Genomic DNA, 16,535 nt, shown 5'->3' on the forward strand with positions numbered 1-16,535 from the left:
TTAGCTTATGCCAAGCATAGAGTAGAAGTACATAATAGAGGAGAACAATATTTCGAACACTTAACAGAACTCCTTTCAAATAAACGCAGATCTACAGCGGAATAGACAGGAAGAAAAGAAAAAAGAGAGTGCTTTAATATTTGTCAACTTCCCAATAGTGATAAACTGAGAAGAAAAGAAAAACAGAAGTAAAACTAAAAGTTTTGTATATTACTAAGAGAGGTCCCCCAGAAATTATAGGATTTTAACTAACATTAAAAATACATATATCAAAGGCATTTATAAAATGCATTAACTAACATCATCAATCTTCAAGCATTAAAAGAAATTATTGTCATGGAAGATTATGAACTACTCAAATAGCTATTTCAGGAAAATCTCAAGAAGCCATTGATTGCTCGTAAATAGAAAGTGACGCAAGATATCAATTGTTGATGACCTATTTCACAAGAAGTGAGAAAGAAAGAGATGACATGCACTTCATGCTACAAGTCAGAATAAAAAGAACACAAAAAGATGAGTAGTTTTTCTTTTTAATTTGTAGAGGGCAAACCTCTTGAAGATCTTCACTAGATTCGAGAGCATCTGTGGATATAACTTCTTCTGGAACCTTATTCCCATGAAAAATGACTTCAGCTTCATTGTTGTACTCTCCTACAAACAGAACATGACAAATAGGTCTAACGTGAAGATGCAAAGAGATATATTTAACTGAAATAATGTAACTCCATGATTTATTCCTTTTCCTCCTACAGTAATCTCCCTATCCTTAATTAATTCCTCATATCTCAGCAGATCTTGGAAAGCAATCAAATTTTCATATCTTAACATCTTTTTTTTTCTTCAATGGAAGGATACAGTCAGGAGCAGAATTCTTTGATAGTGTTGTCCAGAAATTTTTGAGATGGAATACAAAGCTAACAGATACTAATCCACTACAAAACACAAAGTGCTCTACTTTTGATGTATATTTCGGAAGAAATAAAGTTACATCTCCTTTTTTCTTTTATTTTTTTTTCGGTTTGTTTTCCACCGGTAGTTTTAGAAAACAGAAGTTAAACACAAATTCGGTCCGAAAATAAAAAAAGATGATTGAAAAAGAAAAAGTGAATTTCGTTAGTTCTGAGAGGCAAATCTGAGCAAGTATTCCTTCTCAAAAACCTGAGCAAGTACTTCAACAATAAGGGCAGATTCAGGACCAAATTCAAACAGAGAGCGATTGTTAAAAGAAAACATGGTGTCTAGACCAGCTTGTGCTCGCCTCGACTAGTTCCATGTGATACCAGTTTGAAGAGCAGTTTGTCCCTTTTCCCTAAATAAACAAGCTGAAGCAAAACAAAATAAAAAGTACGCAACATGTCTTTTGTTATTCGCATTCGGTCCATCCTACCCGCAGCTCCCTGCCTCTTCCCGCTGCAAAATCCATCTGCTCATTCAGAGTCCTGCCATAGCGTCAAGGCATCTAACGCCCCCATGATCTTTCCCTCATAAGACCCCCCACCACCAAAAAAAAAGTATTTTGTCTCATGGACTTGTTCACAGCTGCTGCAAACAATTTTAGTTCACCAAAAATTGCTAGCAGAAAACTGAAATTTGACACAGAAAGCTGCAACAGAAAAAGAGTTTGACAAATACCTACCACAAAGACTTATCTCAAGGATCAACTTTTTTTTATCTTGTGTTCTAGGATAATATCTTGCTTTCACAATTCTCGTTTTATTTTCTGCTGCCCCCTTACAGATGGGACTCTGAGTTATGTCGGCTTTCAAGTTCATTTTAGGTGAGCAGCGCTTTCTGTAATAGAACTGAGGTTTGTACAAACTAACACGAGGAACAGCCCTTTAAATCTAGTAGTGGCAATCAGTGAAGAGATTAAAATATCAAAAGGTAAAGTTACACTCTAAAGATTGTAGACAGTCATCAAAACTTCTGAGTAACAATATAAAAGCATTTACGAAACACCAGTACCCAAGAAAACAATGCTTTTAAACTAACCTTTTACAGGAGTAGATTGAACTTCAGCAGTGTTCTCTACCACCTCCTGTTCCTTCTCTTCATTATCATCCTCATCATAGTTTTCATCATCGAAAACAGAATCACGATTCTCCAAAGTAGTTAGAGAGATTTCTGTTGAAAAATAATCCCTCTTCGGCAATAATAGGTCCTCTTCAGTAACAGTTTGTACCTCGGGTCCTTCATATTGCTCATCAATGTCCTCATAATCTACAGCGTCTTCAGCCTTCTCATCATAATCTGTGTGTTCAATGAAGCAGAGGGAAGAGTAGTAATGAGAAATGACTTCTGAAAGAAAAGATGGGTCGAACTGAATCTAATGGCTTCAGAATGATGATGAAAACCCAGTGTAAGCTCTATGAAACACTGAACCATGTGTTGTGTTTAATGTAAGAATAATAATTTAGAAAACAGAATAAAGAACTATAAGCCCACTGGAGCTTTAACACACCAAGGTCCAGATATAATAACACAAAGAAGAAATGCAGAAACGTTTTCTGGCACGCAAAAGACATAAAAAGAGTCTGTTAAACAAAAGAATGTCAGCTGCAGGTTAGTATTGCTAAGGAGCTCCATTTGGTGGAACTATTTCAAATATCAGCATCTAGCCTAACCATGAATATCAACTTAGTTATAATTTCTAGTATTTCCCAATTCACTGCAGTTATATGAATTATCAGAATGTCAAACACGTAAATTGTTGCTGGCTTTTTCTATAATGTATTACAGGTTCAAACCTATGCTTACAATGTCTAATTAAGAATGCTTTCACTTGTGATAAAAGAGAACTTTTATAGGACGAAAGAAAAGGACAAAAGAATTGTCAACGAAAGTATCAAAGAAACTGCATGAGAGGGCATTCATGGAAAAACATGTACCTTGTTCAGCAGCATCTGCAGATTCTTGTGGGGACTTCACTGACAACTGAACATCCAAGGGAAACAGATATGGAGAAATTATTAGCACCAAACCTAATCAGGTAGAAATTGGGTAACAATCATTCATATTTGTAGTACCTCATCCAAAATACAATACCAAATAAAATCATAGTGATAAAAGATTGGGACTACACTTCTCAGAAGATATAATTCCAAATTATAGAGACAAAAGAGTTCTGTTACATACATCTATCTCTGTCAGAGACGGACCAAGCTTGTCAGCTAAAGCAGCAAGATGCTCCTTGGCGTCCTGAAAAACATAATTTCCATAAGATTTTGACCTCTTGATAAGCAAAGATGACACCACAAGAAGCTCAAACAACACAACATGCGAGATCTGAAAGAGAAAATTGTGGAGCATGAAAATGAAATGAACGATACTTCCACAAATAGGTCATAAACCCTGCTAGCATCCTCCCTTGGATGAGATTGTTAAGATATTAGCTACAGGAAACATCTGGCTCTTGTTGCAATTGTTCTTATTGAAAGAATTACTACACTTAGGGGTCGTTTGGTAGTTGGTTAGGAGGTAAGTTATCCATGTATAACTTCCTGCATAAGTAATGCCATGTTTGATTGCATTCTTTTACAACATACCTAGAGTAAACCCACTAGTGGGGTCTGAAAAGGGTGGTGTGTACACAGACCTTACCCCTACCTTGTAAAGGTAGACAAGTTGTTTACGATAGCCCCTCGGCTCAAGTAAATCACATCATAGCATATCAAAGCGGGTACTAAAAGGAAATAATGGAGAGAAGAACAGTACCAACATTAGTATTACAATAACTGAAGCAAATGAAATAACATGTAATAATAAAAAAGAATAATCCAGTAGGAGAGTAATAATAATCATAATAGTTATAATTATAACACTGATAAAGAAACTAAACAACGCCCAACTACATACTAATCTTCTACCCTAATCCTCGACATCCATAACCTCCTAACTAGGGTCAGTATCCTCGGTAAGCTGCAGGTGTGTCATGTCCAATCGAATCACCTATCCCCAATACTTCCTCTGCCTACCTCTACCTCTCATCAGCCTCACCACAGTCAACCTCTCACACTGCACCATTGGGGCATTTGACCCTATACAATTTCCAACTTAATTCACACTATGTTTTTCTTCACAAAAACATTTGACCCTATACAATTTGCAACTTAATTTTGGGGTAGGCAGCATAGGCACAAAATATTTTGGAAGCAGGAGTGTGTGCTTTTAATTAGAAAAAGGTTTTCCCTTGGGAAAAACTGTTAACCTTCATGGTCCTCCCAAAATTTTGTACTGGATTTCAAGCGAGTAATGTATTCCTTAGGTTTTGCTCCTAGCGACAACTAAAATAAGTGAAAGGGAGCTTGAACACTTCATCACCCTCAATCAATGCCCAACCTCAGGCTGACCACTTTCCACATTAAAATAGAAAACATGGTCCATGTAAAGGTATAATGGAGTTGCTTATGCTGAAATCCCAGCAAATAATTATCCGGTTAAGTTCCACTGCTACTTGGAGACACTTTAGTACCAATACTAACATATTAATTTGGGGTCTCACAGCATATTATATAAGAGTCAAATTACATAGGGAGAAAGGAGCAAATCACCTCGTCAAGGTAGTCAACATCGAGATCACCAGAGTAGTCAACATTACCAAACATAAATCCCAAAAGTCGGTTACCACCGCCAGCTTCCTCATATTCTTCCTCATCATCTGCAAAAACCAGACATAGTTGTCAGTTAAATTACACTGAGATTGCCAGCTTCCTCACTTTGCAGAAACAAGTAGAAATAATGAGACGCTATAATGGACAGAAGAACTCAGCCCTGTAGGCCAAATCAGATAGTTCTTTGCTGATAGACTTTTGGTGTAAAAGGAATGGATAGAGGATAATGAACCCAATTACAGTTAATGGAGTTTTTTGTATAGTATAGCCAGGGTTTTTTCCTTTGCTCCTTTTTCTCTTTACCTGTTCTCTCTTCTGGATTCTTGTTTGAGGCACATTACTGCTGGTTTTTGACATCAATAATACTTACCCATTTCAAAAAAATATTAAGAATAATGAGGCCGATACAAGGCTTCAAAAAGACCATATGTCGGTGTAAAGGAACTAAGCTGGAAGACTAAGGATAGAAGCACACACAATTTGGAATTGATGTGGGAATGCTTGGAATTTCAACTATCATAAATAAGTATTCATAGCTAAAAAATGCTCCCGGGCACTAGTTTCGAGACAATCTTCTGACGTCCCTTCTGGACTTCGGAGGTTTTTTCTTTTCTCCGGTGGACTTCTTCCACCGGAATACTACTCTTTTTTTTTTCTTTCTTTCTCGTTCTTTCTTTCTCTCTTTTTTTTTTTTTTTTTTTTTTTTTAAACTCCATTGCTGTTCAGATGGACAGCAGAGTTTATTTCAGATCTGGGGGGAAGTCTTACGACATCACGGAGTCTAGATCAAAAGCTGAAGTATGGTATGACTGGGTTGAAGATGCTAGGCATCACATGAGGAGAATGGTTCTTAGCAGGGGAGCACTCGGTTGGGTCTGCAAAAGGCTAACAGAGGCTTCAGGGATCAGAGGGAAAGCAGCCAAGTCATGGAGATGCAGGGATTTCTCAACGAACTTCTTTATAGCTTTGAAATTCAATCAATACGGGAGATACCTGTCTCTAATTTCAGTTAAAGGTAGTGACAGAGCAGTTATTATACTCCCAGAAAGTGCATTCAATGAGGGGTGGGGAAAGTTAGCTAAGAAGATAGAAGCATTCATTAATAGGGGTATAAAACAAACAAAAGCATTTAAATTATCAGGGGAGGCAGACTATGCTGCTAACAAGGGGGGAAGGAGTTATAGAGACGTTTTGCAGAAAAGTAAATGGACCAGAATTGAAACAGAGCTAGCAGAAGAAGGCAGCATGTTGCAAGCTCGAGTCCAATTAGAAGACGAAGACCTATTGGCACGTTGTCTAGTGGGGAAATTTTTTGGAGAAGATGATACACCCACTAGAAATGATGTAAGAAGATGGGCTCAACAGACTTGGAATGGAGCGCATGGAGTCCAAGTCTATGATATGAATGGAATTTTATTTCTTTTTGAATTCCAGTCCAGTAAAGCAGCAGAACACGTTTTGATGGGTGACTGGAGAAGACAAGGGAGCAGATTAAAGCTTCAATGGTGGTCGCCGACCATTGGGGCTTTCCCAATAACCCATGAGTTCGAATGGTTTTGGATTCGAGTTCTAGGGTTGCCTCTACATCTCTGGTCCAGGCCAATAATGAAGGAAATTGGAGATCGGTGTGGCGGCTGGATAGAGACAGAAGAAGAAACCGATCTCAAAAATCATCTCCGTTGGGCTAGGATTCGTGTCAAAGGTCCGGCAAAAAAAATTCCGGCATCCATCGAGATCGCCGATGAGGAGAACATCTTCTCTCTACCTATATGGGTAGAATCGCCGGTGACTTTTCGTAAGAAGTACGATGAGGGAGCGTGTACAAGTAAGGAAAGAGACGAGGGTGGGTATCGAGGGAGGAACCCATCAGATCTGTCTAGGTGCAGAGATATTCATAGGTCTGAAAAGCTGCCTGTTAAACCTAACAGAGAAGAAAAGGTTTTTTTTGGTGAAAGAAGTCACGTGGGTGAAAAAGTCATAAAGGGGGCCACTTCAAAACAAATAGAGGGCCACTTGGTTTTAAACCCTGGCCCAAGTCATTTGGGCATGTTAAAAGCCCAATTTTCAAAAGACTGCCCGACAGAACCTGAACCTTTTATTTGCGATGTAAATCGCTGGGAAAAAAATCATGAAATTATATACTCCTCAACTGATCAGAATCTGATGGAAGAAACAAAGGTGAAAGATTCAATTAGCAATTATATACAATCGAAAGTCAACACACAGGTGAATGCTGAAGAATCTCCACAAATTTCGGAAGAGCTAAATGAAGAAGAAGCTGAGTTATATGGGCAGAATAGTTCAAAACAAATCACAATTCTGGGTGACCCAACACCCATTCAATGTGATGCTTCGGAATGCAGCAAAGAAGTCGAAGGCAAGGCAACAGAATGGGTACAGAAAAATCTGTTGAGGCTAAGCAAAGAGTTTGGAGTAGCTTTCGAGGGGTGCACAGAGGAAGCTTTCAATTTACTTTTGAAAATTGACCAGAGGAGGCTCAAAGAGTTAACAAAAATAGACCCCATCTCGGGGACATGTGAGAATCAGATGGTGCCCAAAGAAGTAAGGAATCTTATCTTTGATGTAAATTACAAAGATAAAGAGTCCAGGAGTGCAACAAGGAGTAGAGGGAGAAATGCAACCTCACATTTATCATGAAGCTAAAAATATTTTCATGGAATGTGAGGGGGCTCAACATGGATACCAAGAGGAATCTGGTAAGAAGTAGAATACAACAAGAGGGGGTGGACATAATAGTGTTGGTGGAGACGAAACTTAGGGGGGAGGTAGGGGAGAATGTGCAGCAGTTGGGGGGAAACAGATGGATGGGAGGAATGTGGATGGAATCTTTAGGTAGTAAGGGGGGTATCTTGATAATGTGGGACAAAAGAAATTGGAAAGGGGAACCAGTAGAAAGAGGAAACCAAAGCATTACCTGCAGTTTCAGTGGTTTAAATCAAGACCTCATCTGGTTCATCACTGCAGTATATGCATCATGCGATGGGAGGGAGAGAAAGGAACTGTGGGAGGAGTTGGGTGCAATGAGAAGCTTCTGTGAAGGGCCATTGGTGGTATGTGGGGATTTCAACACCACAAGGTTTCCATCTGAAAAGACCAATTGTAGCAGAATTTCCGAGGCTATGTCTGATTTCTCCAGTTGCATCAATGAATTGGAACTTGTGGATCCCCCTTTATTTGGGGGACCCTACACATGGAGAGGAGGGGAAAATCAGAAAAATGCTTCAAGAATCGACAGATTCCTGTACTCTTTTCCTTGGGATGAAATGTTCACCCAAATTAGACAAAGTACTTTACCTAGTTTGGGGTCTGATCATAATCCAATAGTACTGATCTGTGGGGATGAGGTTTTCAAAAAATCATATTTCAAGTTTGAGAAGTGGTGGTTAAATGTGGAGGGCTTTCGAGACAAAGTTAAGGAGTGGTGGGGTTCCTTTAATGTGACCGGCAGTCCTGACTTTATACTAGCCTCAAAATTGAGCTTCTTAAAAAAGAAGCTCAAAGAATGGAGCAAAGAAAATAGAGGCAACTGGAGGGTCAGAAAAGAACACCTACTGGAACAAATTGGCAGGTGGGAAAACATTCAAGTGCACAGAACATTAACAGATGATGAGCAACTTTTGAAAGCTCATATAGCAATGGAGTATGAGGAAGTAGCTAGAAATGAGGAAATCCATTGGAGACAAAGATCCAGAATTCAGTGGATAAAGAATGGAGATAAGAACACCAAGTTCTTCCACAGAATGGCGACATCCCACAAAAGAAACAATACTATAGAATCCTTAGTGATTAATGGAGAAGAGTCTTCAGATCCTGTTGCAATCAGAAATGAAATTGTGGATTTTTATCAGATTTTGTACAAGGAGACAGAAAGTTGGAGACCATCTTTGAACATCTTAGATGTTCAAACAATCACAGAAGAAGAACAAATTTTGTTGTCTAGAGGCTTTGAGGAGGAAGAAGTTTTGGAAGGAATAAAACAGTGTGCTGTTGATAAAGCACCTGGACCAGATGGCTATACAATGGCTTTCTTCAGTGTTTTTTGGGAAACTATCAAAGACGATGTGATGCAAACCTTCCACAAATTTCATGCTCATCAAAAGTTTGAAAAGAGTTTTAATGCCACTTTTGTAGCTTTAATTCCAAAGAAGGTGGGGGCAAATGAGCTAAAGGATTTTAGACCTATCAGCTTGATCACATGGGTATACAAGATCATAGCTAAGGTGCTGGCAGAAAGGTTAAAAAAGGTGATCAGTAAGCTAATAAACAAGCATCAAATGGCCTTTATCAAAGGAAGGCAAATCATAGATGCTGCACTTCTAGCTAGTGAGTGCATTGATTCTAGAATTAGAGGTGGAATCCCTGGACTGATGTGCAAGCTAGACATTGAGAAGGCATATGACCATTTGAACTGGGAGTTTCTAATCAATGTCCTAAGGCAGATGGGGTTTGGGTGGAGATGGTTAAGCTGGATGAATTTCTGCATTAAAACCACGCGGTTCTCCATACTTGTAAATGGAGAACCAGTTGGGTTTTTTCCAGCAGAAAGAGGCCTGAGACAAGGGGACCCACTATCCCCTTTTCTATTTATCTTAGCCATGGAAGGTTTGGACAGATTGATGAGAGTTGCTTCTCAGAATAACTGGATAAGGGGCTTTTCCATAAAGAACAGGGTAAACGATACAATTGAACTAACACATCTTTTGTATGCAGATGACACATTGGTATTCTGTGAAGCTGAGCAGGAACAAATTTGCTACTTAAGAGTGATCCTGGTGGTCTTTGAGGCTTGCTCAGGATTGAAAGTAAACTGGAGAAAGAGTAGCATTTTTCCAATTAAGGAAGTGCAACAGATTGAGGATCTTGCAAGCATCTTGAAGTGCAAGATAGAGAAGCTCCCAACAGTTTACCTTGGGATGCCTTTGGGTTCTGAGCACAAAGCAGGAAAAATTTGGGATGGCATTATTGAGAAAACAGAGAAGAAATTGGCTATATGGAAATCTCAATACCTATCTCTGGGAGGTAGAGTTACATTAATTAACTCAGTTCTGGATTCTTTACCCACTTATGTGATGTCCCTTTTTCCTATTCCTAGTAGCATAGTGAAGGTTTTAGATGCACTCAGAAGGAACTTCTTATGGCAAGGGAACAAGATAGAAAAGGGGTTCAACCTGGTGAAATGGCCTGTAGTACAACAAAGCAAGGAAAATGGGGGGCTGGGAGTGAGAAATTTAAAAGTTCATAACATGAGCCTCCTCTCAAAATGGTTGTGGAGATATAATCAGGAGGAGCAGACTCTATGGAAAGAGATAATAAACCACAAATATGGGCAAGAGGATTTGTGGTGCACTAGTGAAGTTAATGAAACTTATGGAGTTGGGGTGTGGAGGACCATCAGAAACCTTTGGGAGAGTCTAAACAACAACTCAAAAATTGTGGTGGGTAGAGGAGACAAAACAAAGTTCTGGCTAGATGATTGGTGTGGAAATGGGATTTTGAGGGACTTGTTCCCTATTCTTTTCTCAATATGCACAAATACCAACAGCAAGATACAGGAGATGTGGTCACCACAAGGTTGGAATATAATATTTAGAAGACTGCTAAATGACTGGGAGATTGATGGAATGGTGGAGTGTTTGGGCTTGATTGGTGGATTCCCAGGTACTACTCTAGAGCCAGACAGATTAGCATGGGGACATCACAAAGATGGGGTATTTTCAGTGAATAGATTATACAACTGGGGACTTAAAAGATGTGCAGGAAGATCCATTGGACCTTGGAACACAATATGGAAAAGTGTGGCTCCTGCCAAGGTGAAGTGTTTCACTTGGTTGGTTGCTAGGAAAAAATGTTTGACTCATGAGGCAATGCAGAAGAGGGGCATCAACATAGTATCCAGATGCCTCCTTTGTAAAGAAGCTCTGGAGACTAACAAACACTTATTCATGCACTGTAAGGTAACTGCTCAGGTGTGGGCTCTGTTTACAAGCATAGCCAATGAATATTGGACTATGCCTGAACACACCTCTGACCTTCTTAGCTGCTGGATCAAAAGGGGAGGCAGCAAAAGTCAGAAAAGATGGTGGAGAACAGTTCCAGCATGTATATGGTGGATTATATGGAAAGAAAGGAATCAGAGAATTTTTGAAGGAAAGGAGTGTACAATACAGAAGATCAAATGGAAAGTAATTACTACTTTAGGTTTTTGGTGTAAAGAACAGGATATAGAAGAGGAGATCCAATTAGTGGACTTCATAGGATCTCTGTAAGTTTTTCTTTTTAGTCTTTTCCTTTTGTTGTAACAGTTTTTTTTTTTGGAGGTGGCCAGCATAGCCCTTAATGCTGAGGAATATAAAAAGTTACCAATTTCAAAACTAAGGATAGAAGCACAAAGACCAAAACTTCTTAAAAGTAGATAAGCTACCAAAAATATGTTCCCATACACAAAACACCCAATCATCTATACATATTGGTACATCATGGATGCACCAAAACACAAGACTGAAATTCCCATCTACCTTGTTAATTATGAGATCCATTGCAACCATATGTGGGCCAAGAAACTCACGATATAAAAACTTAACATATAAGCACAACTGCACAAGACTCTGACAATTTCCTTTACTTCTTTCCACACTTCATATTTATTTTTTGACAAGATAAATGATTTTACACACTACATTTATTCTGGAAGGATAAGCAGTAACTTCTAAGCCGCCAGATCACAGGTCTCTTTCTCCAACTTTTAGGCACTAAAACCACCCTTATTCTGTCAATAAAATGGTCAAAGCTTTACACTTCCTCCCCCCCCCCCCCCCGGGCACCCCAACACACACACACAGACAATTTCCTATTTGATATCTAAACCAATCGAATGAGCCACTTAAGTTTCCTTACCTAGTGAAGAACATTAGATGAGCAAGATTCCGCTGGCCCACCTTTCTTCATTCTCTTTTGAATATATCATCAATTTTGAGACTTCCCAAAATCAACCCTGGACCATATTGCACTAACCGAGCAACCAAACTTCTTTTATATTCTTATGATAAGATTATTTATTTACAGCAAATATTGCAAAGTAAGTCTTCAAACGAAACGGAATACATCAATTAGACAGACCAACCAACTAACCCTTTGTTTTTTGAACATTACCAACCAACCCTTATTTCAATAGCATTGCAAGCTTGGATTCTTCAAATCCCACCCCACCCACCCACACTACATGAAATAAAAAATAAAGAAATAATTAAAGAAAAGGTGACATCCTAGCAGGATTGCAAGCTTCCCTTATCACTCAATAAAAGGGGGAAGAGCAGAGTCATATGCAGAGAAGAAGTATATGGAACTCTCAACAGCAAAAAGATGATGCTGATGAGGATGATGATAATAATAATAATAATCACAATGATAAATAAATAATAATATCAAAAGCTCTTTGCAAATACTAGAATGTCTTTCCTGCCAGTTACAGGATAAAGGAGAACTAAAAGTCCTCATAATTCATATCCAAACCAACTATAATTACTGGTAGGCAATCCAGGAGCAAACATTTGTAACAAAGTACGAGACCACATATATTGAGCATTCAGGTTGAAATGAGACATCAATCATACAGAAGCTCCTCCAACAACCTTAGTAATAGTTTCAAAGATACAATACTTTGACATAGTTCTTCTTGAGAAGAGGTCACTGAGTTTATACAACCAGGTGATCCAAGTAATAGAAAAATTCCAAAGAGAATGTTACAAAAATCGAAGCAACATGGAAACCTACCACTAAACCTCCATGCTACATAGTTTAACTTGAAAACTCATCAACAAGTATTAATCTAGAAAACCGACATGTTCCGAATAAAAGGTTTCTGCCCAATTAACTAGACATAGGAACATAAGATTTATAAAATATACCTTACTAAGAAAAATAAGCATTTTAGATACACACAAGTCACAATAAACACACTTCCCAAAGCACCCAAGGGTGTGATCTAAATGATGTAGGTACAATTAAGACTATGCAGACCAGGGTTTGAATTTGGAAAAAAAAAACTAGGTGATTTCTTTCAATCAGCCTAAGCCTTGATGGGAGAATGCAAATACTTGGCAGAAAAATTGAGGTGCAAGTTGGTTATCAGAAAAAAACTTGAAGCGATGAAGCAGCGGGTCAAGCTACGTATTTTAGGAAAATGTGCTTCAAACAATTGCATCCTCACAAAAAGCTTTTGAAACAGCTAGATTAGTATAGGCATTATCGAATCTAAAAAAGAAAAACTTTTGATCTCAACTTAGAAAGAGATGGATTAGTATCGCATTATCGTCCACAGGATACTGAAATTACTAATATTAATTGCAATTTGTAAATTTTAATTTCCAAAATATAGAGTTTTACTTCAAATAAGCTCAAGCTTTGCTCTAGGCTTCACCTCACCAAATTGTTTAACAACAGTTCACAATTCTTCACAAAATTACTGATTTTTCTTCATCCAGCAGATAGTTCAACAATAACCTAACCCAATGTAATCCCACAAGTGGGCTTCGGGAATGGTAGTGAGTATACAGCCTTACCACTAACTAACTATCAAAAGTAAAGCCCAAAAAAAAAGAAAAACTATTACCTTCATCACGCTCATCCCGGGATGAGCCACCAGGTTCATAACCCATCTTTAGGTCAGCAACTCTGCAACAAAAACACTTGATTATTCTTACACTAGCAAAGAACCAACCAAAAACACCCAATACAACCCCAAAGATTCTAATTCAGAAAAGAACCTCCTTTACTTCCCCCCCCCCCCCCTCATCCAAAAACACAAACCAAACTATAGTTTCAAATCGTTATACTTCAATTCATTGCAAGAAACGAAAAGGGTACAATTAATTTCACCAAAAACGAAAAGGGGTTGTTTAATTAGACACAAATAGATGATTAAACATACAAGAAGAAGAGAAAACATACACTTTAATTCGTAGAAAGCTGAAAAGTTCCTCTTTTTCTTTCTTTCTTTTTCGAATATTAGCAAAAAGAAAGTTGTCAAGATAACAGCAACATCGAGAGAGTATTGTTAGCAAGAATTTGAGAAGAGATTTTGGGTGTAATTCAATTTATTTATACAGATTCACTGCGTTCCCTTCTCTTCCCATCTCTGCTCGCTCTAAAGAAAATTTTTGGTTTGGGCGAAGAACAGAGTTTTGCCAAAACGGGTTGTTGGGTTAACCCGTTTCATGGACGGGTCAATATAAGAAAATTAACTTCTTGTTTTTTAAATTTTTTTATGTTTTTTACTTTTTCTTTATGTAAAAGGCACATTATTAGATATTAATAAAGTATCAATTGATTAGGTATTTGTGGTAAAGAAAAATACTTCTTAATTTAATAATTAAATTGTACATGAGAATTTTAAAATTCGAAGAAATAATCTTTTAAATCTTTCTTATTTGAAATTAGAGCCGTTAATTTGGGTAAAGATTTTTTTTTTGCTAACTAAACACATTTATTACCAAAGTAGTAATGTACAACTCAAAAAAGAAATATAACATCAGGCCTTACTCTAACTCTGCGGACTGACCTAGTAAATCACTATGCATAATCTCCCTATCTCCTAACCACAATTTGCTGAACTGGATAATAATTCAGTTGATTCAAACACCTAGCTATCTTTCCATGCATACTTGCTCAAACATAAATCTCTTGAATAATCTTTCTCACAATGATATCCTTGCAACGATGTATATTTTGAAAAACTCTATGATTTCTTTCCATCCACAATTCATAGATAGAGGCAGCAAGTGTCATTCTGAAAATAGTAGCAGCATTGCCCTTACCTTTGCACATTGTTTCATATCACTGTATTTCTCCAACCTAGTTTATCGCATGTCGATAGATTCCTTGTCAATGCAATACTTTTCTCCGCACATAGGAAGCTAAAAAACACTCAAAAAATAAGTGCTCTATATTTTTCCTATTCGATATCACAGAGAGAACATAGAGGGCAAACCTGCATTTCCCATTTTAGCCTCCCATCTTTAGTATATAGTCTACCATGAATAGTCACGTATAAGATGAGTAACCACTTTGGTAAGCCTAGATTGTTGCACATTGGTCTCCTTCGAGGCACACTAGGATGGACACCTATCAATTTATGGTACATCACTTTGATTGAGAACGTGTGTATCTGTAGCAACTCAATTTTAGTCATACCTACCTCTGTAATGTATTTTTGCGCCTTCAATATCTTTTGAACTATCCAACATGCTTGCTTTGGCCTTGTACCCCACAGTGATCCACTTTTGCCATAGTATATATGAACCCGGACTAAGATTTTTGGAGCCTATTTTTAGAAGAAAAAAAAACATTTTAGCCTGGTCCGGATAAGCCCGTTGGTCTGTGGGACTTGAGCAATATGCATTGGACCGGTCCGTGGGATAAATAAAATAAAATAAAGTATTAAAAATAACAAAAGTTCAAACTCAAAGTCTATTTTAAGTTTGAAATATTAAACTTTAGAATCACCAAACGTGATGTACTTAATATTCCTATTACTACCATATCAAATCATCATTCAACATGATGTACGTGTTCTCGCCAAGTATGGAAGTTGCATCCATCATGAAAATATTCAAACACTTGTAGCTAGTCAAAATTGGTGGCATGATTTTTCTCAAATTAATATATTTTTTTGTATATATTTAAATACTATACGTAGTTTTTAAATTTAGTTATTTTAATGTTTAACTAATTGATATTGTATAAATCGTAGATGAGTATGATAATGTCTTGTCAATATTTATGTTAATATTTTTAAATTATAATTGAATTTAAAAAATTATAAAAAAATATACTTTTAAAAAAAGTGGGTTGACCTGGTATGGCCCGCAACCCACGTACTGGTAGGTTGGTTTGCCTGTTTTCTGACCCACAAAAAATAGGTCTGCCCCACCCAGTCCGTTAAATCCAAAGCATGTATGGGCTAAGTTCGAATTGGATAGCCAACCCACATTAACAACTCTATTTGAAATCTAATTTTATAGTAATCTGATTTAGACTTTTTTGTTTTTTTTCTCAAATATGGATGTGTAAACTCTTTTATATAAGTAACTAAAAGTATATTAATCACATGTATTAACAAGTAAAATTATAATCAAGTTTAGACATTTGTTATTTTCTTAAGTAAACAAACATGAAACTACAAAAATACTATGAGACTGTGACTAAATAAAAGCACAAATTGTAAGCACTTTTTAATTTACATGAAGTTGTTTGGTCTAAATACAAGTTATACAACGACTAATAATATATAAATTGTAATTGATGAATTGTAAGAACAAAAATTATAATGCATATATTATTTCTTTTTATATTTTTGATTTGTAATAGAAATTAGCATATTCAATAAAAATAAGGCAAATGACATATGTTTGTAATTTGTCATTGACAAGTGCCTGTAAATCGCATTTTGTAAATGCGATTTATATGTCTTTTTTTTAATGAATGTGATTTATAGATCACATTTAGAAATCGTGATGTATCGTCATGATTATTAAGTCGCATTTAATAAGAATAATTTTATTAATCATATTTGGCATAGGCAATATATAATTCTTTCAAAAACTCCGATTTCAATATATTTTGTAACTTGTAAGTAACATTTGATAAAGAGTGATTTTTATAAATAATTTTCATAATTGTGATTTGCAAGTGACGTTTAACTATTATGAATTGACACGTTTGTTAGTCGTATTTGATAATATGTTTTATAAGTCACTTTTTATAAATATGTTTTGTAAGTCATGGGTCCATGATTTGTTAATCGCAATACTTGAGTTTTGCAACTTCAAATACTCAAAAACTACACTATTTTTGAAAGATACGACACAGCCCAATCAGCAGTTCCGAAGAGAGTGCCATCACAAG

General features: G+C 37.0%; 1 protein-coding gene across 3 annotated transcripts in view; it reads right to left on the reverse strand.

Annotated features, from left to right (window-relative positions):
* Positions 1-13,820, reverse strand: part of LOC125824467 (transcription initiation factor TFIID subunit 1) — a 31,031-nt gene extending 17,211 nt beyond the window's left edge. For all 3 annotated transcript variants that reach the window (XM_049503847.1, XM_049503848.1, XM_049503846.1), the window contains exons 1-7: positions 13,581-13,820; positions 13,243-13,304; positions 4,554-4,660; positions 3,139-3,201; positions 2,892-2,937; positions 1,996-2,253; positions 554-654 (exon numbers count right to left, since the gene is read on the reverse strand). In XM_049503847.1, the coding sequence (XP_049359804.1) occupies positions 554-654; positions 1,996-2,253; positions 2,892-2,937; positions 3,139-3,201; positions 4,554-4,660; positions 13,243-13,288 (621 nt within the window). In that variant the 5' untranslated portion in view covers positions 13,289-13,304; positions 13,581-13,820. The remainder of the gene's footprint in view (positions 1-553; positions 655-1,995; positions 2,254-2,891; positions 2,938-3,138; positions 3,202-4,553; positions 4,661-13,242; positions 13,305-13,580) is intronic.
* Positions 13,821-16,535: the final 2,715 nt, after the last annotated feature.

The sequence above is a fragment of the Solanum verrucosum genome, unplaced genomic scaffold (genome assembly GCF_900185275.1).
Source record: "Solanum verrucosum unplaced genomic scaffold, falcon-dt-bn FXZP01000022.1, whole genome shotgun sequence".
Classification (NCBI taxonomy): domain Eukaryota; kingdom Viridiplantae; phylum Streptophyta; class Magnoliopsida; order Solanales; family Solanaceae; genus Solanum; species Solanum verrucosum.